The sequence below is a fragment of the Echiichthys vipera genome, assembly GCF_963691815.1.
Source record: "Echiichthys vipera genome assembly, chromosome: 17".
NCBI classification, from domain to species: domain Eukaryota; kingdom Metazoa; phylum Chordata; class Actinopteri; order Perciformes; family Trachinidae; genus Echiichthys; species Echiichthys vipera.
Genome location: NC_139842.1, coordinates 337,119 through 361,153, shown reverse-complemented (window position 1 = coordinate 361,153; position 24,035 = coordinate 337,119). Strand labels below are relative to the sequence as shown.

Below are 24,035 nucleotides of genomic sequence, written 5' to 3'. Positions count from 1 at the left end.
AAAGACTAACCGATCCCCCTAAAGAACCACAGAACCACCTCAAAGACTAACTGAACCCCTAAAGAACCACAGAACCACCTCAAAGACTAACCGAACCCCCAACAGAACCACAGAACCACCTCAAAGTCTAACCGAACCCCCAACAGAACCACAGAACCACCTCAAAGACTAACCGAACCCCCTAAAGAACCACAGAACCACCTCAAAGACTAACCGAACCCCCAACAGAACCACAGAACCACCTCAAAGACTAACAGAACCCCCAACAGAACCACAGAACCACCTCAAAGACTAACCGAACCCCCTAAGAACCACAGAACCACCTCAAAGACTAACCGAACCCCCTAAGAACCACAGAACCACCACAAAGACTAACAGAACCCCCAAAGAACCACAGAACCACCTCAAAGACTAACCGAACCCCCCAAAGAACCACAGAACCACCTCAAAGACTAACCGAACCCCCTAAGAACCACAGAACCACCTCAAAGACTAACCAAACCCCCAAAGAACCACAGAACCACCTCAAAGACTAACCGAACCCCCAACAGAACCACAGAACCACCTCAAAGACTAACCAAACCCCCAAAGAACCACAGAACCACCTCAAAGACTAACCAAACCCCCAAAGAACCACAGAACCACCTCAAAGACTAACCGAACCCCCTAAGAACCACAGAACCACCTCAAAGACTAACAGAACCCCTAAAGAACCACAGAACCACCTCAAAGACTAACTGAACCCCCTAAGAACCACAGAACCACCTCAAAGACTAACCAAACCCCCAAAGAACCACAGAACCACCTCAAAGACTAACCGAACCCCTAAAGAACCACAGAACCACCTCAAAGACTAACCGAACCCCTAAAGAACCACAGAACCACCTCAAAGACTAACTGAACCCCCTAAAGAACCACAGAACCACCTCAAAGACTAACTGAACCCCCAAAGAACAACAGAACCACCTCAAAGACTAACCGAACCCCCTAAAGAACCACAGAACCACCTCAAAGACTAACTGAACCCCCTAAAGAACCACAGAACCACCTCAAAGACTAACTGAACCCCCTAAAGAACCCTTGATCCTCCGTCACCCTTTAACGTGACCGTGTCTCTGTGTGTTGCAGATGAGGGAGGCGGCTCAGCTCGGCGCCGGCGTCGAGGCGGATCAGTCCCAGACTCTGGACCTGGCCTCCCGTCTCCATGGCGACTACGAGGTGCAGGTGGCGGCCCACCTGGCGCTGACGCAGCTCCGCTCCTTCTGTCACGACCTGATCCGCAGTCTGAGAGCCGTCGCCGCCTACAGGCCCCGCCCCCCAGGGACCCGCTGAGCCCCCCCGCCGTGCTGCGTTCAAAGACACGTGGGAACATCAGGTCAGAGTTAAAGTGGACGAACCGAACAGTGAGTGGTGCATCATGGGAGATCTTTTATGGATCGCACGTCTCGTGTTTTTGTCCTCACGAGGAAACAAAACGAGTAGAAAGCGTTCAAGAGAAGAAACCGAGCTACTGAACGCACCTGAACGCACCTGAACGCACCTGAACGCACCTGAATGCACCTGAACGCACCTTAATGCACCTGAATGCACCTGAATGCACCTGAACGCACCTGAATGCACCTGAATGCACCTGAGTGCACCTGAACGCACCTGAATGCACCTGAACGCTCCAGGACGCACCTGAACGCACCTTAATGCACCTGAACGCACCTGAACGCACCTGAACACTCCTGAACGCTCCAGAACGCACCTGAACACACCTTAATGCACCTGAACGCACCTGAATGCACCTGAACACACCTGAACGCACCTGAACGCTCCAGAACGCACCTGAACACACCTTAATGCACCTGAACACACCTGAACGCACCTGAACGCTCCAGAACGCACCTGAACGCACCTTAATGCACCTGAACGCACCTGAACGCACCTGAACACACCTGAACGCACCAGAACGCACCTGAACGCACCTTAATGCACCTGAACGCACCTGAACACTCCAGAATGCTCCTGAACGCACCTGAATTTATTTATTTATTTATTTATTTATTTATTAAGATTCAAACGTGCCAACCTTTATTGTGAAGGAGCACTCTGCAGCTTTATTGTGAAGGAGCACTCTGCAGCTTTATTGTGAAGGAGGACTCTGCAGCTTTATTGTGAAGGAGCACTCTGCAGCTTTATTGTGAAGGAGGACTCTGCAGCTTTATTGTGAAGGAGCACTCTGCAGCTTTATTGTGAAGGGGGACTCTGCAGCTTTATTGTGAAGGAGCACTCTGCAGCTTTATTGTGAAGGAGCACTCTGCAGCTTTATTGTGAAGGAGCACTCTGCAGCTTTATTGTGAAGGAGGACTCTGCAGCTTTATTGTGAAGGAGGACTCTGCAGCTTTATTGTGAAGGAGCACTCTGCAGCTTTATTGTGAAGGAGCACTCTGCAGCTTTATTGTGAAGGAGCACTCTGCAGCTTTATTGTGAAGGAGCACTCTGCAGCTTTATTGTGAAGGAGCACTCTCGGCCGATGCGAGGCCAAACATTCCCAGAGTGCTTTGCGTGTCCGGACCCGTCGTCCCGTCACAGCAGCAGGAATGTGAACGGGTCCAAAGCTCAGGGAGGAGGGGGACCGGGGCGGGTCCGGACCTGCAGGGGGAGGGGGAGGGGGACGGGTCCGGACCTGCAGGGGGACGGGGACCGGGGCGGGTCCGGACCTGCAGGAGGACGGGGACCGGGGCGGGTCCGGACCTGCAGGGGGAGGGGGGGCGGGTCCGGACCTGCAGGGGGAGGGGGGGCGGGTCCGGACCTGCAGGGGGAGGGGGAGGGGGAGGGGGGACGGGTCCGGACCTGCAGGAGGACGGGGACCGGGGCGGGTCCGGACCTGCAGGGGGAGGGGGGGCGGGTCCGGACCTGCAGGGGGAGGGGGAGGGGGAGGGGGGACGGGTCCGGACCTGCAGACCTCCTCGGTCCCTGGAACCTCAGTCGAGTCTCAGCTGCGTTCAAACACTTTGTTTCTGTGACGGCGTTTTATTTTGAAAATACTGAAATACAAAAACTTTAATAATTAATAATAATCTCAATAACCTGTTTTTATGACCGGCCCCTCGCCCTTTTTTGGGACTCGAACACGTCGTCGAAGTTTTGTGAACTTTTTTAAACGTTTTTATTTTTTTATATGAATAAAAATATTTATTTTATTTTTAATGTTTCAGATGAAAAAAGTGTTTTATTTATTTAATTATTTATTTATTTATTTGATCTTTTTAAGTTTGTTTCATGTGTTTTTTACTTTTTTATATTTTTTATTTGATTTTTTCATAAAAAATACGAAAGTTTTATTAAAACATGCAAAATTTTATATATTTATATTTTTTTATACTTGTTTTAAAATAAAAATATAACTTAAATACTTTTCTTTGTATCATTGTTTGTTCATGAGACTCACTTAAAGCTGCATTCTCTCTACTGTCCACTTAAAGCTGCATTCTCTCTAATGTCCAGCAGGAGGAGACTCCACTTAAAGCTGCATTCTCTCTAATGTCCAGCAGGAGGAGACTCCACTTAAAGCTGCATTCTCTCTAATGTCCAGCAGGAGGAGACTCCACTTAAAGCTGCATTCTCTCTAATGTCCAGCAGGAGGAGACTCCACTTAAAGCTGCATTCTCTCTAATGTCCAGCAGGAGGAGACTCCACTTAAAGCTGCATTCTCTCTAATGTCCAGCAGGAGGAGACTCCACTTAAAGCTGCATTCTCTCTAATGTCCAGCAGGAGGAGACTCCACTTAAAGCTGCATTCTCTCTAATGTCCAGCAGGAGGAGACTCCACTTAAAGCTGCATTCTCTCTAATGTCCAGCAGGAGGAGACTCCACTTAAAGCTGCATTCTCTCTAATGTCCAGCAGGAGGAGACTCCACTTAAAGCTGCATTCTCTCTAATGTCCAGCAGGAGGAGACTCCACTTAAAGCTGCATTCTCTCTAATGTCCAGCAGGAGGAGACTCCACTTAAAGCTGCATTCTCTCTAATGTCCAGCAGGAGGAGACTCCACTTAAAGCTGCATTCTCTCTAATGTCCAGCAGGAGGAGACTCCACTTAAAGCTGCATTCTCTCTAATGTCCAGCAGGAGGAGACTCCACTTAAAGCTGCATTCTCTCTAATGTCCAGCAGGAGGAGAGTCCACTTAAAGCTGCATTCTCTCTAATGTCCAGCAGGAGGAGACTCCACTTAAAGCTGCATTCTCTCTAATGTCCACTTAAAGCTGCATTCTCTCTAATGTCCAGCAGGAGGAGACTCCACTTAAAGCTGCATTCTCTCTAATGTCCAGCAGGAGGAGACTCCACTTAAAGCTGCATCCTCTCTAATGGCCAGCAGGAGGAGACTCCACTTAAAGCTGCATTCTCTCTAATGTCCACTTAAAGCTGCACGTCAGGACCAGAAAGAAGACAGAAGTCATTTTATTTTATTTCCACAGCCAAACATTTTTGATCCAAACGCAACAAAAGGAAATCAAACCGTAACCATTCAGATCACAGGAGGTTTCTGCAAACTCAGCACGAACCACACTGTTCATGAGGACTGTGGTGTTTCAGCTGCTGCCTCCGTCACAGGTTAGAGCACCCTCCCACTGTGCCTCTGTCACAGGTTAGAGCGCCCTCCCACTGTGCCTCCGTCCCGTGCTTTAGGGTCCTTGTCCCCCCCTCCAGGCCCGTTTGTACTCACACTACCTGGGCCTCGGAGAATGCTTCTTGCTGCCTATACGTCATCACGCCGTAACACGTCACACGCATTGATGACGTCATGGCGATGCGTGGCTTTGTTTCCAGATCTTTCCGTAGACCTCGGAGTTTTTGTGCGTCTTGTCGACTGTTTTTGAATCTTTTCATCGACCAAATCTGCAGTAAACACTCCACCTCCGCATCACACCAACGTGAACCTTTCACCGCCATTGTTTGAAATGTCCGCGCATGGTCCCTCCTTCTTTTTTCTACGTCCCAACAGGCGCACAGGAAATGACCTCAGAGCCGCCGTAGGCCTCGTGCCCGTACACGTGCGCACGCTCGTGCTCGTACACGTGCGCACGCTCGTGCTCGTACACGTGCAAACGTGCTTTACTAAAGCCACCTCTCCCAAACGGGCCGTGGACGGCAAGCGTGCCGCTCCTAGACGTGGTACGGTTGCACTCACACTGGTCAAAGGAACCAGACTTTAGCCGTGGAACGTGCTGGGGCACGGGACGGAGGCACAGTGGGAGGGTGTCCTTAAAAGACTAATTCTGAAACCAGGCCCTGGTGGACTCTGTTGGATGTTCAGCTTCTTCATGTTCAGTGGCTTTTTATCTCCTTGTATTCTTTCACTCGTTTGAGCGAAACAATGACGTCTTCTCTTCCCATTCTGGACGATTCTCTATAAAATGTCTCTGTCCAAGTATCTGATGTGTTCATCTGAAGAGTTCCCAATGCACCTGATGCACCTGATGCACCTGATGCACCTGATGCACCTGATGCACCTGATGCACCTGATGCACCTGATGCACCTGATGCTCCTGATGCTCCTGATGCTCCTGATGCACCTGATGCACCTGATGCACCTGATGCACCTGATGCACCTGTTGCACCTGTTGCACCTGATGCACCTGATGCTCCTGATGCACCTGATGCACCTGATGCACCTGATGCACCTGATGCACCTGATGCACCTGATGCACCTGATGCACCTGATGCACCTGATGCACCTGATGCACCTGATGCACCTGTTGCACCTGTTGCACCTGATGCACCTGATGCTCCTGATGCACCTGATGCACCTGATGCACCTGATGCACCTGATGCACCTGATGCTCCTGATGCACCTGATGCACCTGATGCACATGATGCTCCTGATGCACCTGATGCACCTGATGCACCTGATGCACCTGTTGCACCTGATGCACCTGATGCACCTGATGCACCTGATGCACCTGATGCACCTGTTGCACCTGATGCACCTGATGCACCTGATGCACCTGATGCACCTGATGCACCTGATGCTCCTGATGCTCCTGATGCACCTGATGCACCTGATGCACCTGATGCACCTGTTGCTCCTGATGCTCCTGATGCACCTGATGCACCTGATGCTCCTGATGCTCCTGATGCTCCTGATGCACCTGATGCTCCTGATGCTCCTGATGCACCTGATGCACCTGATGCACCTGATGCACCTGATGCACCTGATGCTCCTGATGCACCTGATGCACCTGATGCACCTGGTGCACCTGATGCTCCTGATGCTCCTGATGCACCTGATGCACCTGATGCTCCTGATGCACCTGATGCACCTGATGCACCTGGTGCACCTGATGCTCCTGATGCTCCTGATGCACCTGGTGCACCTGATGCACCTGATGCACCTGATGCACCTGATGCACCTGATGCACCTGATGCTCCTGATGCACCTGATGCACCTGATGCACCTGATGCACCTGATGCTCCTGATGCACCTGATGCTCCTGATGCACCTGATGCTCCTGATGCTCCTGATGCACCTGATGCTCCTGATGCACCTGATGCACCTGATGCTCCTGATGCACCTGATGCTCCTGATGCTCCTGATGCTCCTGATGCACCTGATGCACCTGATGCACCTGATGCTCCTGATGCACCTGATGCTCCTGATGCACCTGATGCACCTGTTGCACCTGATGCTCCTGATGCAACTGATGCACCTGTTGCACCTGATGCACCTGATGCATCTGATGCACCTGATGCACCTGATGCTCCTGATGCTCCTGATGCACCTGATGCTCCTGATGCACCTGATGCACCTGATGCACCTGATGCACCTGATGCTCCTGATGCTCCTGATGCACCTGATGCACCTGATGCACCTGATGCTCCTGATGCTCCTGATGCACCTGATGCACCTGATGCACCTGATGCACCTGATGCACCTGATGCACCTGATGCTCTGCTTAAATCCTCTTGAGACCGCAGTCGTCATTAAAAGTGTCACTTTGTGCTAAATTCAGAGAAACCACTTGTGATATTAGTTATTTTGAGCTGTTTCAATTATAATATATATATTTATATATTCACCAACCAGCTGAGTGAAGACTTTAGTTTTATCCTTCAGAGCCACCGTACGACAAAATGTCACAATGTCCATTTTAACCTTTGACCTGTTTGTCCTCAGAACAGGAAGGAACAGCGTCTGTCCCCCCTGTGTCTCCCCCTCTGTCCCCCTCTTGTCCGCCCCTCAGTTCCTGCGCTGCTCGTGGTCCCTCCTCCGTTGCTTCTCCTTCTGTCTCTCCATCTTGTCCAGAGCTTTTCTCTCTTTCTCGGCTGCAGAGTGAAAATCTTTGATGCGACGCTTCAGAGCGCTGCGATCGGACGAGCTGAGGACGCCCAGAGCCTGCAGAGACGAGGACACGGGTCTGAACACAGGACCAGGAACCAGCAGCGACCCCCCCCCCTCCTCCCCCTCTTCCTTTCCCCCCTCCTCCCCCTCTTCCTCCCCCTCCTCCCCCCTCCTCCCCCTCCTCCCCCTCTTCCTCCCCCTCCTCCCCCTCTTCCTCCCCCTCCTCCTCCTCACCTTCAGCTTGTTCCCGTCCAGCTGCAGCAGCTCCTGCCCGTCCACGTCTGTCGCACTGAATTCTGGGACATATTGCTCCATGTTGAGTCCTCTCAGCCAATGACAGACTTGCTGAGTCGACCACGACGACACGAGTCCGGATGGGTCCTCGGAGGGCTGAGAGGAGGAAGAAGATTAGCAAGAGGGGCAAGAGGGGCAACAGGAGCATGAAGGACACAAGGGGGCAACAGGGGCAAGAGGAGCAACAGGTGCAAGGAGAGCAAGATGGGCAAGAGGGGCAAGATGGGCAAGAGGGGCAAGAGGAGCAAGAGGGGCAAGAGGAGCAAGAGGAGCAAGAGGGGCAAGAGGGGCAAGAGGAGCAAGATAGACAAGAGGGGCAAGAGGGGCAAGAGGAGCAAGAGGAGCAAGAGGGGCAAGAGGGGCAAGAGGAGCAAGAGGAGCAAGAGGAGCAAGAGAGGCAAGAGGAGCAAGATTGACAAGAGGGGCAAGAGGGGCAAGAGGAGCAAGAGGAGCAAGAGGAGCAAGAGAGGCAAGAGGAGCAAGATTGACAAGAGGGGCAAGAGGGGCAAGAGGAGCAAGAGGAGCAAGAGGGGCAAGAGGAGCAAGATTGACAAGAGGGGCAAGAGGGGCAAGAGGAGCAAGAGGGGCAAGAGGGGCAAGAGGGGCAAGAGGAGCAAGAGGAGCAAGAGAGGCAAGAGGAGCAAGAGGAGCAAGAGGGGCAAGAGGGGCAAGATAGACAAGAGGGGCAAGAGGAGCAAGAGGAGCAAGAGAGGCAAGAGGGGCAAGAGGAGCAAGAGGGGCAAGAGGAACAAGAGGGGCAAGAGGAGCAAGAGGGGCAAGAGGGGCAAGAGGAGCAAGAGGAGCAAGAGAGGCAAGAGGGGCAAGAGGAGCAAGAGGGGCAAGAGGAACAAGAGGGGCAAGAGGAGCAAGAGGGGCAAGAGGGGCAAGAGGAGCAAGAGGAGCAAGAGGAGCAAGAGGGGCAAGAGGAGCAAGAGGGGCAAGAGGGGCAAGAGGAGCAAGAGGGGCAAGAGGAGCAAGAGGGGCAAGAGGAGCAAGAGGAGCAAGAGGAGCAAGAGGAACAAGAGGGGCAAGAGGAGCAAGAGGGGCAAGAGGGGCAAGAGGAGCAAGAGGGGTAAGGTGGCAAGAGGGGCAAGATTGACAAGAGGGGCAAGAGGAGCAAAGGGGGCATGAAGGACACAAGGGGGCAGCAGGAACAAGGGGGGTAAGATAGGCAAGAAGAGCAAGAGGAGCAAAGGGGGCATGAAGGACACAAAGGGGCAAGAAGGCAAGAGTAACAGGGAGGAGTGTCCCTTATGAACAGATGTGTGGTGTGAAGGATTCAGTCGAGTACAGACCCTCATATCCTGTCATGTCACCATGGTTACACTGTGTGCGTGTGATACCTCATCAGAGGACTGGGACAGGGTGTGGTACGGATGGGAGGATCTGGAGGACGAGTCCACGGGGGGCGAGGTGGAGGAGGAGGTGTGAGGGGGGGAGAACTCCTCACTGAGAGCCGACTCCTGGAGGACGACAAAGGTTAAAGTGTCACCTTCTGCTTCTGAACCAGGGGTCCTCAACGGGTGGGTCCTGGCCCAGAGGGAGTCCGGTACCTGCGAGTGGGACTTGCGGGGTCTGGGGGAGCTCAGCGAGGTACTTTTTGGGGAGCCAGGGGGAGTCCCGGAGGAGGAGACCGACCCCCGTCCCTCGGTGAACCAGGAGAACGGGACGAAGGACCCCGAGGAGCGAGACGGACTCTGGGACGGCTCTCTGAGGGCGCGGAGGACACTTGTGTTGGCGGTTCTGTTAAAGGCTGAACTTTGTGAATGAGGTGCGGTGTTGTGAGGACCCACCTGCTGCCCACCGAGAGCCTGTTGGACTTGTCCTTCCTCACCCGGATGTAGGAACGCCTCAGAGTCACCCTGAGACGGACGCGTAGTTTAGGGGACGTGTCACTTTAACACACGTTGGACAGAAATGAGATTACGAGACTTTCTCACCCCAGGTCCAGGAAGCGTCTCTTGGTCTTCTTGTCGAAGACGACGGTTGGACTCCCGGAGTCAGCGGGACTCGTGTCCCGACTGGAGTCAGAGACCAACACTGACACACACACACACACACACACACACACACACACACACACACACACACACACACACACACACACACACACACACACACACACACACACACACACACACACACACACACACACACACACACACAGTCAATCAGGAGTGTTCAGGTGTGTTTAGGTGTAATCAGGTGTGTTCAGGTGTGTTCAGGTGTGTGTTCAGGTGTGATCAGGTGTGTTCAGGTGTGTGTTCAGGTGTGTTCAGGTGTGTTCAGGTGAGTGTTCAGGTGTGTTCAGGTGTGTGTTCATGGTGTAATCAGGTGTGTGTTCAGGTGTGTTCAGGTGTGTGTTCAGGTGTGTGTTCAGGTGTGTTCAGGTGTGTGTTCATGGTGTAATCAGGTGTGTGTTCAGGTGTGTTCAGGTGTGTTCAGGTGTGTGTTCAGGTGTGTGTTCAGGTGTGTTCAGGTGTGTGTTCAGGTGTGTGTTCAGGTGTGTTCAGGTGTGTGTTCAGGTGTGTTCAGGTGTGTGTTCAGGTGAGTGTTCAGGTGTGTGTTCAGGTGTGTTCAGGTGTGTGTTCAGGTGTGTGTTCAGGTGTGTGTTCATGGTCAGGTGTGTGTTCAGGTGAGTGTTCAGGTGTGTGTTCAGGTGTGTGTTCAGGTGTGTGTTCAGGTGTGTTCAGGTGTGTGTTCAGGTGTGATCAGGTGTGTTCAGGTGTGTGTTCAGGTGTGTTCAGGTGTGTTCAGGTGTGTGTTCAGGTGTGTGTTCAGGTGTGTTCAGGTGTGTGTTCAGGTGTGATCAGGTGTGTTCAGGTGTGTGTTCAGGTGTGTTCAGGTGTGTTCAGGTGTGTTCAGGTGTGTTCAGGTGTGTGTTCATGGTGTAATCAGGTGTGTGTTCAGGTGTGTTCAGGTGTGTGTTCAGGTGTGTGTTCAGGTGTGTTCAGGTGTGTGTTCATGGTGTAATCAGGTGTGTGTTCAGGTGTGTTCAGGTGTGTTCAGGTGTGTGTTCAGGTGTGTGTTCAGGTGTGTTCAGGTGTGTGTTCAGGTGTGTTCAGGTGTGTTCACGTGTGTGTGTTCAGGTGTGTTCAGGTGTGTTCAGGTGTGTGTTCAGGTGTGTGTTCAGGTGTGTTCAGGTGTGTTCACGTGTGTGTGTTCAGGTGTGTTCAGGTGTGTGTTCAGGTGTGTTCAGGTGTGTGTTCAGGTGTGTTCAGGTGTGTGTTCAGGTGTGTTCAGGTGTGTGCACCTTCACTGTCGGGCCTCCTGCTCCTCCTCATGTAGACCCGTGAGCAGTCTGAGGCGGGGCAGGACCTGGACGGCGAGCCACTGGGAGCCACCAGCGGCTCCTGAGACGTGGCGTTGGTCAGCTGACGGTAGCGCCCCCGCGGCGGAGCAGCCACTGACGCTCCCTCGTCCTCCGGAGAGCGACGCACCTGAGGAGCCACAGTGAGGCAGGTTAGCGTTCACGAGCAGCACGACGTTAATCACTTCCTGTCCTGATCGGTCCCACCAGAGATGTGTCGAAGGAGAAGGCGGGGCTTCGGGGCGACAGCAGCGAATCAGGTGAGGGGGAGGAGCCTCGTGTGGCCAGGTGCAGAGGTGAGCGTGCGGAGTGGAAGGGGCCGTCCTGCACAATAACACCGTTCATAATGTTACTCAGTGTGTGTTCAGGTGTGTGTTCAAGTGTGTTCAGGTGTGTGTTCAGGTGTGTGTTCAGGTGTGTGTTCACGTGTGTGTACAGGTGTGTTCAGGTGTGTTCAGGTGTGTGTTCAGGTCTGTTCAGGTGTGTTCAGGTGTGTTCAGGTGTGTTCAGGTGTGTGTTCAGGTGTGTGTTCAGGTGTGTTCAGGTGTGTGTTCAGGTGTGTTCAGGTGTGTGTTCAGGTGTGTGTTCAGGTGTGTTCAGGTGTGTTCAGGTGTGTGTTCAGGTCTGTTCAGGTGTGTTCAGGTGTGTGTTCAGGTGTGTTCAGGTGTGTGTTCAGGTGTGTGTTCAGGTGTGTGTTCAGGTGTGTGTTCAGGTGTGTTCAGGTGTGTGTTCAGGTGTGATCAGGTGAGTGTTCAGGTGTGTTCAGGTGTGTTCAGGTGTGTGTTCAGGTGTGTGTTCAGGTGTGTGTTCAGGTGTGTGTTCAGGTGTGTTCAGGTGTGTGTTCAGGTGAGTGTTCAGGTGTGTTCAGGTGTGATCAGGTGTGTGTTCAGGTGTGTGTTCAGGTGTGTGTTCAGGTGTGTGTTCAGGTGTGTTCAGGTGTGTGTTCAGGTGTGTTCGGGTGTGTTCAGGTTTGTGTTCAGGTGTGTTCAGGTGAGTGTTCAGGTGTGTGATCAGGTGTGTGATCAGGTGTGTGATCAGGTGTGTGTTCAGGTGTGTTCAGGTGTGTGTTCAGGTGTGTGTTCGGGTGTGTTCAGGTGTGTTCAGGTGTGTTCAGGTGTGTGTTCAGGTGTGTGTTCAGGTGTGTGTTCGGGTGTGTTCAGGTGTGTGTTCAGGTGTGTTCAGGTGTGTGTTCAGGTGTGTGTTCAGGTGTGTTCAGGTGTGTGTTCAGGTGTGATCAGGTGAGTGTTCAGGTGTGTTCAGGTGTGTTCAGGTGTGTGTTCAGGTGTGTTCAGTTGTGTTCAGGTGTGTTCAGGTGTGTTCAGGTGTGTGTTCAGGTGTGTTCAGGTGTGTGTTCAGGTGTGTTCAGGTGACTGTTCAGGTGTGATCAGGTGTGTGTTCAGGTGTGTTCAGGTGTGTTCAGGTGTGTGTTCAGGTGTGTGTTCAGGTGTGATCAGGTGTGTTCAGGTGTGTGTTCAGGTGTGTTCAGGTGTGATCAGGTGAGTGTTCAGGTGTGTGTTCAGGTGTGTGTTCAGGTGTGTGTTCAGGTGTGTGTTCAGGTGTGATCAGGTGAGTGTTCAGGTGTGTGTTCAGGTGTGTTCAGGTGTGTTCAGGTGTGTTCAGGTGTGTTCAGGTGTGTTCAGGTGTGATCAGGTGTGTTCAGGTGTGTGTTCAGGTGTGATCAGGTGTGTGTTCAGGTGTGTGTGTGTGGATGTTGACGTGTGTCTGTTGACGTTGTCGTCCGTACCTTCCTCTCCAGGCTGTCGTCGCCCTCCGTCGAGCTCACGCTGTCACGGTAACGGGACCTGGAGGGGCGGTGCCTCCGGGCCGTGACGGACAGCTGGGCGCGGCCCTTCTGGATGCTGTTGTCCAGCAGCTCCGTCTCCGGGACCTCGTTCAGGTCTGAAACACAGCGTCCGTTAGCATCTGTTTGACATTCTTAAGTTTTGTTTTGTTGTTTTTGAGACTCACCGAACACGTTGTCTGGATCGTCCAGGCCGGCAGACATGACTCAGCAGATTCTGTCCACACACAAAACAACATGACTCAGCAGATTCTGTTCACACACAAAAAACACAAGGAAGAGGAAGAGGCTAATGCTAGCCAGCTTAGGTTTTACTGAGCTAACATTAGCCAGAAGCTTCCATTAGCCAGCTAGCTGTAGCTTAGCTTCGCTGCATGAATGTGGTGTCGATCGCTTCGTAACGTTAGCTGAGAAAGTCGTTTAGAAACGATGAGTCAGACAGGATGTTGCTACATCAGCTAGCTAACAGTTTATCTGCATTAGCAGTGAGCTAACAGTGGCTAACAGTCGCCGCTAACAGTGGCCAACAGTAGCAATGTTTTGTTTTAGCAGCACAACACATGCTGTGCCTCCCCTACACACTCTGCAGCGGCCGAACCCCAGCACCAGGGTCTGATCCTGAACCCCAGCACCGGGGTCTGATCCTGGACCCCAGCACCGGGGTCTGATCCTGAACCCCAGCACCGGGGTCTGATCCTGAACCCCAGCACCGGGGTCTGATCCTGGACCCCAGCACCGGGGTCTGATCCTGGACCCCAGCACCGGGGTCTGATCCTGAACCCCAGCACCGGGGTCTGATCCTGAACCCCAGCACCGGGGTCTGATCCTGGACCCCAGCACCGGGGTCTGATCCTGAACCCCAGCACCGGGGTCTGACCCTGGACCCCAGCACCGGGGTCTGATCCTGAACCCCAGCACCGGGGTCTGATCCTGAACCCCGGCACCGGGGTCTGATCCTGGACCCCAGCACCGGGGTCTGATCCTGAACCCCAGCACCGGGGTCTGATCCTGAACCCCAGCACCGGGGTCTGATCCTGAACCCCAGCACCGGGGTCTGATCCTGGACCCCAGCACCGGGGTCTGATCCTGGACCCCAGCACCGGGGTCTGATCCTGGACCCCAGCACCGGGGTCTGATCCTGAACCCCAGCACCGGGGTCTGATCCTGGACCCCAGCACCGGGGTCTGATCCTGAACTCCAGCACCGGGGTCTGATCCTGGACCCCAGCACCGGGGTCTGATCCTGAACTCCAGCACCGGGGTCTGATCCTGAACCCCAGCACCGGGGTCTGATCCTGAACCCCAGCACCGGGGTCTGATCCTGAACCCCAGCACTGGGGTCTGATCCTGAACCCCTGCACCGGGGTCTGATCCTGAACCCCAGCACCAGGGTCTGATCCTGGACCCCAGCACCAGGGTCTGATCCTGAACCCCAGCACCGGGGTCTGATCCTGAACCCCAGCACCGGGCTCTGATCCTGAATCGTTCCAGGGCGGCGGCCAACCTCAGGTCCGTCTCCGGTCGCCGCTGCAGAATGCAGAACAGAATATCATGTGCGGCTCTGTTAGCATCAGTGTTAGCATCAGTGTTAGCATCAGTGTTAGCATCAGTGTTAGCATCGGTGTTAGCATCAGTGTTAGCATCTGTGTTAGCATCAGTGTTAGCATCAGTGTTAGCATCGGTGTTAGCATCAGTGTTAGCATCAGTGTTAGCATCGGTGTTAGCATTAGTGTTAGCATCGTCCTGAGTCCTTTACAGAGACGACAGGAAGTCCTGAAGGTGACGCTTAAAGTAACAGAACCAGAACCACACACACACACACACACGCACACACAGACACACACACACACACACACACACGCACGCACACACACACACACACACACACACACACACAGGAAAATGCAGTGTCAGACCGACAGCAGGAAGATGTTTACCGGAGAACAGACTTCAAAAGATGGAGGATGAACAGATGAAAGGAGGAGGAGGAGAGGAGAGGAGAGGAGGAGGAGGAGGAGAAGAGGAGGAGGAGAGGAGAAGAGGAGGAGGAGGAGAAGAGGAGGAGGAGGAGAAGAGGAGGAGGAGGAGAAGAGGAGGAGGAGGAGAAGAGGAGGAGGAGGAGAAGAGGGGGAATAAGGAGCAGCAGCAGACGGATGCACTCACCGCTCGCTCTCGGTGGCGGTTGTCATGGCACATCACCTCTCCCTCCCCGTCTGCCTCCTCAGCCGCCCTCTCAGGACCACGACTCCCAGAGTTCCACGGGGCGTCGCTGCAGCCGGCCTCAGTCAGGGCTGCACCCCGAGGATTCTGGGAGCTGGAGTTTTCCCTCTTCTGGGACTCAGACTCGTCTCTGGGCTGCAGCCTGAGAGAGAGAGTGATGGCTCACCACGACTCAGCAGAATACAGGGGAGGAAGGGGGGGGGGGGAGAGGGAGGAGAGGAGAGAGGAGAGAGAGAGAGAGGAGAGAGAGAGGAGAGAGGGAGGAAGAGGGAGGAGAGAGAGAGGAAGAGAGAGGAGAGAGAGAGAGAGAGAGGGAGAGAGAGAGAGAGGAGAGAGAGAGGGAGGAGGGAGAGGGGGATGGCTCACCACGACTCAGCAGAATACAGGGGAGAGGGGGAGGGAGGGGGGAGGGAGGAGAGGAGAGAGGGAGGAGAGAGAGAGAGGGAGAGAGAGAGAGAGGGAGGGAAGAGAGAGGAAGAGGAGAGAGGGAGAGAGAGAGAGAGAGAGAGAGAGGGGGAGAGAGAGAAAGCTTTTAAAATCATCTCTGAGGGAATTGTGGGCGGGACTTCCGGTGCAAACAGGAAGCTGTGGTTTCGTTTTGAGATCGTTTTCTTTAGAAAAAAAACAAAAGACACGAAAACAACGACACTTAACGGTTGTTTTCATCGTGTTCCTGTCGTCATGGAAACAACCTTTAAGTATGGTTTCCATGACGACCGCTCAAAGTTCATTCTGTAACGTTCAGAAACTCTTCATCAGAGACAGCTTAGCTTTCACTGAGCTAGCATTAGCAAGAAGCTTACGTTAGCCAGCTTAGCATTCACTGAGCTAGCATTAGCAAGAAGCTTACGTTAGCCAGCTTAGCATTCACTGAGCTAGCATTAGCAAGAAGCTTACGTTAGCCAGCTTAGCTTTTACTGAGCTTACATTAGCAAGAAGCCGCCATTAGCCAGTTAGCTGTAGCTTAGCTTTGCTGCATGAATGCTGTGTCGGTCCCTTCGTAGCGTTAGCTGATAAAGTCGTTTAGAAACGATGAGTCAGCAGGAGTCTGGATTAATCAGCTGACGTTATCCGCTCAAGACAGGATGTTGCTACATCAGCTAGCTAGCAGTTCATATGCATTGTCAGTGAGCTAACAGTGGCTAACAGTAGCAGCTAACAGCACAGTATATTCCACATGTCAGTGTTGATCAGCACCGGGGGAAAGGGTTTTGTTGTAGCAGCACACGCTGCGCCACACACACACACACACACACACACGCACACACACACATACACACACACACACACACACACACACACACACACACACACACACACACACACACACACACAAATGTTTGGATCATCAGCTGTTGGTGACATCGTGGCCACTGCTAGCTTTAGCGTAAGCTAAACCTTTATGTTCATGGACGTAGCAGCTAAATCTTTCCAAATGTGTTGGTTTTTATTGAGCTAGCAAAGCAGCTGATACTTAACGATGTCTACAAGCTAACGTTAGCAAGACGGTAGGCTACGCTACGCTAAGGAAATTCAAGATAGCCCGTTTCCTTAGCAACCACCAGTCAAGAGACAAAGCTTTATGGAGGATTTTTGTTCATAGAAACGTTTTAAAGTGAAATATGTCACTTAAACGTCGTCACACTTGAGCGTTCTGCTGCTTCTGCTTCTGCGGAGCAGGTGAAACATTAACGAGTGGTCTCCGAGGCTTCCTGTCAGTGGAGCTTGTGAAAGTGCTGCTGGTAAAGGTGGAACCACTGAGGGGACGTTGACTCGTCCAACACACAAAGAGCCAAAACCAACAAAGTGTCGACATGTTGTGTCTTTATAAAGCTGCAGCCTGAAGCACCGTTGATGTCACTGCAGCAGCTCCGGACTCCTGACGCAGCTCCTGCAGACAGGTACCACACCACACTCACATTCATCACCTATATTTATGTGTATTTATGTATTTATGTGTATTTATATATTGATATGATACATGTGACTGGGTATCATGGTTAAAGGGAGGTGTTGGTTCTATATGAAGTTTTTCTGAAGTCTGTTGATCTGTTGAAGTCACTGAAGCCGGAACGATAAGAAAAGAAGACTTTCCAACTCTCACGCCCCTCCCCCTCTGAGTCTCTGAGTCTCAGAGTCTCTGAGTCTCTGAGTCTCAGAGTCTGTGAGTCTCTGAGTCTCAGAGTCTCTGAGTCTCTGAGTCTGTGAGTCTCAGAGTCTCAGAGTCTGTGAGTCTCAGAGTCTCAGAGTCTCAGAGTCTGTGAGTCTCTGAGTCTCAGAGTCTCAGAGTCTGTGAGTCTCAGAGTCTCAGAGTCTGTGAGTCTCTGAGTCTCAGAGTCTCAGAGTCTGTGAGTCTCAGAGTCTCAGAGTCTGTGAGTCTCAGAGTCTCTGAGTCTCAGAGTCTGTGAGTCTCAGAGTCTGTGAGTCTCAGAGTCTCAGAGTCTGTGAGTCTCAGAGTCTGTGAGTCTCAGAGTCTGTGAGTCTCAGAGTCTCAGAGTCTGTGAGTCTCAGAGTCTGTGAGTCTCAGAGTCTGTGAGTCTCTGAGTCTCTGAGTCTGTGAGTCTCTGAGTCTGTGAGTGTCTGAGTGTCAGAGTCTCAGAGTCTCAGAGTCTGTGAGTCTCAGAGTCTCAGAGTCTCAGAGTCTGTGAGTCTCAGAGTCTGTGAGTCTCAGAGTCTGTGAGTCTCAGAGTCTCAGAGTCTGTGAGTCTCAGAGTCTGTGAGTCTCAGAGTCTGTGAGTCTCAGAGTCTCAGAGTCTCTGAGTCTCAGAGTCTCTGAGTCTCTGAGTCTGTGAGTCTCAGAGTCTGTGAGTCTCAGAGTCTCAGAGTCTGTGAGTCTCAGAGTCTGTGAGTCTCAGAGTCTCAGAGTCTGTGAGTCTCAGAGTCTGTGAGTCTCAGAGTCTGTGAGTCTCAGAGTCTCAGAGTCTCTGAGTCTCAGAGTCTGTGAGTCTCAGAGTCTCAGAGTCTCTGAGTCTCAGAGTCTGTGAGTCTCAGAGTCTCAGAGTCTCAGAGTCTCTGAGTCTCAGAGTCTGTGAGTCTCAGAGTCTCTGAGTCTCAGAGTCTCAGAGTCTCAGAGTCTCAGAGTCTGTGAGTCTCAGAGTCTCTGAGTCTCAGAGTCTGTGAGTCTGTGAGTCTCTGAGTCTCTGAGTCTCTGAGTCTGTGAGTCTCTGAGATTCTGAGTCTGTGAGTCTCAGAGTCTCAGAGTCTCTGAGTCTCAGAGACTCAGAGTCTGTGAGTCTCAGAGTCTGTGAGTCTCTGAGTCTCAGAGTCTGTGAGTCTCAGAGTCTCAGAGTCTCAGAGTCTGTGAGTCTCTGAGTCTCTGAGTCTCTGAGTCTCTGAGTCTCTGAGTCTGTGAGTCTGTGAGTCTCTGAGTCTGACCCAAAGTAAACCGTGTTGTTCGATCCTGATGCAGTGATCCAACATGACCGTTCCAGGGTCCACCTCTCTGTGTTGCCTTTGGGCACGAGTCCCAGTTTCACTGAACTTCTACAGCAGAGGTGGCGAGTGCAGCGTTCCCGGGACCCGAAGAGTCAACCTCGAACGCACCTCGAGAACATCGTTTCATGTCCTTAACGTTGTTGTCTGTGTTGCAGTCATGGCGTTCCCTCGGCTGTCGGCCTCCATGCTGTTGGCTTCATTGATCCTTCTTCTCTATTGGACGACCTCCTCGGCTCAGTCACATGACCTCACCTCCTCCGACCCCTCACCCTCCTCCAGGGTGAGGAGAAGCCTCCTGTTGCCTTCTGGCACCAGAGAGAAAGTGTCAACATCTTTGACGGCAGCAAAAGAAACCATCACCTTCATCAACGACGGGTTTGCAAAGTCCAATTCGGTGTCGGCGATGTTAAAGGGCCTCGCCAACATCGCCAGCTGGGTGCCCAAGATCGGAACTCTGGTCTCCGCTTTTGTCAACCTGATCCTGGTCTTCATCCCTCAGGACGACCCGGTGCTGAAAGAGGTAAAGGAAGGGTTCGCTGAGATGAACAGGAGGCTGGACTCACTCTCCAGCCAGATCTCCAACCTGGCAACAGACGTGGAATGGTTCAACTACGCCAGCGTCTACTCTCAAGACGAGGTCCGCATCCTCAACGCCTGGAAGAAGTTCAATGAGTTCAAAAAGAACATTGACTTGATACAAAGTGAGGGGGATCGACTCCGACTGGCCGAGATATTCGCTGACTATTACGAGAGCTCAGGGACTGAGATCAGTGTGGCCAACCTCTACCACTACCTGACGGTCACACACACGTCCCTCAGTGGGAACCTCAATGAACTGCTGAAGAAGAAGTTCAAATGTGACGTGCGTCAGATCTTCAAGTACAACATCTACTTCAGCACCTTGCTGTGGCAGGGGATGGTGCTCAACCAGTTCTACTGGAAACTCATCGGTTTCCCTTTGTCGGGCAAAGAAGAAGAACACAAATTGATGTTCGAGATTGTCCTCAGGCATCAGACCGTGACCTTGGACGACTGCCTGTACGACTATAAGAAGTACATGGAGAGTGACGTGGTGGACATCAGGAAAAGACTCGGCCCCGACAACAAAGAAGCCCTCGCCGAGGAGGTGAAGAGTTCTCTGGAAAAAAAGTACTTCTGGTACAACTGGGTGGTCCTGGTGTACAACACCAACGAGGAGAACTACTACATCCTCTACGATATGACCAAGGTCACCACGGACACGGTCACCATCGCCGTGGGCTACACGCTGAGGGCCGAGGTGATCTACGAGGGGCAGGTGATCAAAGCCGTGGACGAGTGCTTCAGAGAGAAATCATGTGACATCAAGGACAAAGTCCCAAATTGTCGGCATCTCATGACGGAGACCGAGGCGGGCGTCGTCGGGGTGAACAGGTATGACATCAGGATTAGTGAGTACGTCAAAGTGACACACGCCGCCCACGGGAAATACTTTGCAGAGGCCCCGAAACCCTTTTACCAGCACGACTGCTGGTGGGGTAGGGCCACGAGGTCCATCTCTGTCCACTACTCCAGGAGTCTGCACGCCTGCAGCGCACGCCCGTGTCTGAACAACGGCCAGTGCCGAGTCATCCTCGACTCCAACGACTGGATGTGTATGTGCGCGGAGGGTTTCTATGGAGACAGATGTGAGAAGATGGAGCTGATCAGAAGCGCCGTGCCGTCCTTGCCGTTCCGCGTCCCGGACCTCAGCGTCGTCGTCGCCAGAATGTTTGAGATGGAGAACAAACTGCAGAAGAAGCAGGACGAGATTCTGCAGATCCTCAACGCCAGATGTCCCCGTCTGTAGCAGATCTCTGCAGACCAACGACCAACGACCAACGACCAACGACCAACGACCAACAACCAACAACCAACGACCAACGACCAGAACGACCAACGACCAACAACCAACGACCAACGACCAACAACCAACGACCAACGACCAACAACCAACGACCAACGACCAGAACGACCAACGACCAACGACCAACGACCAACGACCAACGACCAGAACGACCAACGACCAACGACCAACGACCAAAACGACCAACGACCAACGACCAACGACCAACGACCAACGACCAACGACCAACGACCAGAACGACCAACGACCAGAACGACCAACGACCAAAACGACCAACGACCAACGACCAACGACCAACGACCAACGACCAGAACGACCAACGACCAGAACGACCAACGACCAACGACCAGAACGACCAACGACCAACGACCAACGACCAGAACGACCAACGACCAACGACCAGAACGACCAACGACCAACGACCAGAACGACTAACGACCAACGACCAGAACGACCAGAACGACCAACGACCAACGACCAGAACGACCAACGATCAACGACCAGAACGACCAACGACCAACGACCAGAACGACCAACGACCAACGACCAACGATCAACGACCAGAACGACCAACGACCAACGACCAGAACGACCAACGACCAACGACCAGAACGACCAACGACCAACGACCAACGACCAGAACAACCAACGATCAACGACCAACGACCAGAACGACCAACGACCAACGACCAGAACGACCAACGACCAACGACCAACGACCAGAACAACCAACGATCAACGATCAACGACCAGAACGACCAACGATCAACGACCAGAACGACCAGAACGACCAACGACCAACGACCAACGACCAACGACCAACGACCAGAACGTCCAACGACCAGAACGACCAGAACCACAACATGACCCAAAGTGACCCCGCGCTCAGTGACGGAGCCTCTGAGAACAGGAAACTGATCCCAAACAAACAAGTCTGAAGCAAAGATGACGTGGGGATCGTCCCGACGTTCCCTGCTTTATGTTGTTTCCATGTGGACCCTGATCTCACCCTGGATCCTGGATCAGGTCTCAGGGGCAGCAGCTCCAGCCTCTGATCCTGGATCAGGTCTCAGGGGCAGCAGCTCCAGCCTCTGGTCCTGGATCAGGTCTCAGGGGCAGCAGCCCCAGCCTCTGATCCTGGATCAGGTCTCAGGGGCAGCAGCTCCAGCCTCTGATCCTGGATCAGGTCTCAGGGGCAGCAGCTCCAGCCTCTGATCCTGGATCAGGTCTCAGGGGCAGCAGCTCCAGCCTCTGGTCCTGGATCAGGTCTCAGGGGCAGCAGCTCCAGCCTCTGATCCTGGATCAGGTCTCAGGGGCAGCAGCTCCAGCCTCTGATCCTGGATCAGGTCTCAGGGGCAGCAGCTCCAGCCTCTGGTCCTGGATCAGGTCTCAGGGGCAGCAGCCCCAGCCTCTGATCCTGGATCAGGTCTCAGGGGCAGCAGCTCCAGCCTCTGGTCCTGGATCAGGTCTCAGGGGCAGCAGCTCCAGCCTCTGATCCTGGATCAGGTCTCAGGGGCAGCAGCTCCAGCCTCTGGTCCTGGATCAGGTCTCAGGGGCAGCAGCTCCAGCCTCTGGTCCTGGATCAGGTCTCAGGGGCAGCAGCTCCAGCCTCTGATCCTGGATCAGGTCTCAGGGGAAGCAGCTCCAGCCTCTGATCCTGGATCAGGTCTCAGGGGCAGCAGCTCCAGCCTCTGATCCTGGATCAGGTCTCAGGGGCAGCAGCTCCAGCCTCTGATCCTGGATCAGGTCTCAGGGGCAGCAGCTGAACCAGGAACCAGAGGCAGAGAATCAGCTCCAGCGGCTCTTATGACACCGATATTTTCAAAATAAAATCACTTAAAGACGTGTTTTTCGGTTTAATTCATATTTAACTGTTAAATCATCACATTTCAAACTAAACTCCTCACACACACACACACACACACACACACACACACACACACACACACACACACACACACACACACACACACACACACAGACACACACACACACGCACACACGCACACACACACACGCACACACAGAGACACACACACACACACACACACACACACACACACACACACACACACACACACACACAGAGACACACACACACACACACGCACACGCACACAGAGACACACACACACACACACACACAGAGACACACACACACACACACGCACACACACACACAGAGACACACACACACACACACGCACACACACTCACTCACACACACACACACACACACACACAGTGTTCTATGGCAGTGTCTGGTGACGACTCCTCCTCTTCCTGCTCCACGTCCTCGTGCACAGACGGATCCACAGCAGAAGGAAAATGGCCGACGCGTCCGAGGCTGCAGCTCAGTGAGTCTCTTCTTCTTCTTCTTCTTCTTCTTCTTCTTCTTCTTCTTCTTCTTCTTCTTCTTCTTCTTCTTCTTCTTCCTTTTCACTCGTCGTTTAAACTTTAGAGACGTTTGTGTCGACAGAGAAAGGGGGGTCTAGTTCCTGTGCAGCGTCTTCTCACTAAGCTCCGACTCGTGTTTGATATCAGGGAACGTTCAGAGCGGCGCTGAAACCTGACGGTTCGATACCCCCACGTAAACGCCTGCGTGTGCTGCAGCTGAGAGCCGCTGCTCGGCGTCTGGATCTGCTGTGTTTGTTTAAACAGGGCTTTAACCCTTTCAACCCTCCACTGCTCACAGCAGCACAGGGCACGCCGGCGTGTTAGGAGCAGGGGCGGATCAAGGTGTTCAGGGGCCCTAGGCTCCTGTCCCCCCCCCCCCCCCCCCACATTATTAATCACACAAAAACAGAAGAAGAGCCACCTGTAAAAATCCTCTCAGTTCAGGGATTCACGCTGTTTTCCTGCCGCTGTGTCGTAACCATAGAAACAGTGAGGGACGCATGACGGGTAAACGTGTCCCATATCGATCCAATCAGTGACTCAGGGCGCCCTCCCACTGTGCCTCCGTACCGTGCCCCAGCTCGTCTCACGGCTAAAGTCTGGTTCCTTTGACCAGTGTGAGTGCAACCGTACCACGTCTAGGAGCGGCACGCTTGCCGTCCACGGCCCGTTTGGGAGAGGTGGGCTTTAGTAAAGCACGTTTGCACGTGTACGAGCACGAGCGTGCGCACGTGTACGAGCACGAGCGTGCGCACGTGTACGAGCACGAGCGTGCGCACGTGTACGAGCACGAGGCCTACGGCGGTTCTGAGGTCATTTCCTGTGCGCCTGTTGGGACGTAGAAAAAAGAAGGAGGGACCATGCGCGGACATTTCAAACAATGGCGGTGAAAGGTTCACGTTGGTGTGATGCGGAGGTGGAGTGTTTACTGCAGATTTGGTCGATGAAAAGATTCAAAAACAGTCGACAAGACGCACAAAAACTCCGAGGTCTACGGAAAGATCTGGAAACAAAGCCACGCATCGCCATGACGTCATCAATGCGTGTGACGTGTTACGGCGTGATGACGTATAGGCAGCAAGAAGCATTCTCCGAGGCCCAGGTAGTGTGAGTACAAACGGGCCTGGAGGGGGGGACAAGGACCCTAAAGCACGGGGCACGGGACGCACGCACAGTGGGAGGGCGCTCTAACCTGTGACGGAGGCACAGTGGGAGGGGGGTCTAACCTGTGACGGACGCACAGTGGGAGGGGGGTCTAACCTGTGACGGAGGCACAGTGGGAGGGCGCTCTAACCTGTGATGGAGGAACAGTGGGAGGGGGGTCTTACCTGTGACAGAGGCACAGTGGGAGGGCACCCTGAATATGGGTAT

At 53.2% G+C, this 24,035-nt stretch overlaps 2 protein-coding genes across 2 annotated transcripts in view; one reads left to right on the top strand and one right to left on the bottom strand.

Annotated features, from left to right (window-relative positions):
- Positions 1 to 7,221: 7,221 nt before the first annotated feature.
- Positions 7,222 to 12,932, bottom strand: samd14 (sterile alpha motif domain containing 14; the record flags this gene model as incomplete). Its single annotated transcript, XM_083932001.1, has 10 exons — positions 7,222 to 7,377; positions 7,558 to 7,713; positions 8,961 to 9,080; positions 9,171 to 9,327; positions 9,411 to 9,479; positions 9,558 to 9,657; positions 10,871 to 11,057; positions 11,135 to 11,251; positions 12,672 to 12,826; positions 12,896 to 12,932. 10 exons carry the CDS (start codon positions 12,930 to 12,932, stop codon positions 7,222 to 7,224), a joined length of 1,254 nt encoding a protein of 417 aa, XP_083788127.1.
- Positions 12,933 to 22,580: 9,648 nt separating this feature from the next.
- Positions 22,581 to 24,035, top strand: part of LOC310959518 (uncharacterized protein) — a 3,096-nt gene continuing 1,641 nt past the window's right edge. The window contains exon 1 of the mRNA XM_083930891.1: positions 22,581 to 22,624. Coding sequence (XP_083787017.1) covers positions 22,596 to 22,624 — 29 coding nt within the window. The 5' untranslated portion in view covers positions 22,581 to 22,595. The remainder of the gene's footprint in view (positions 22,625 to 24,035) is intronic.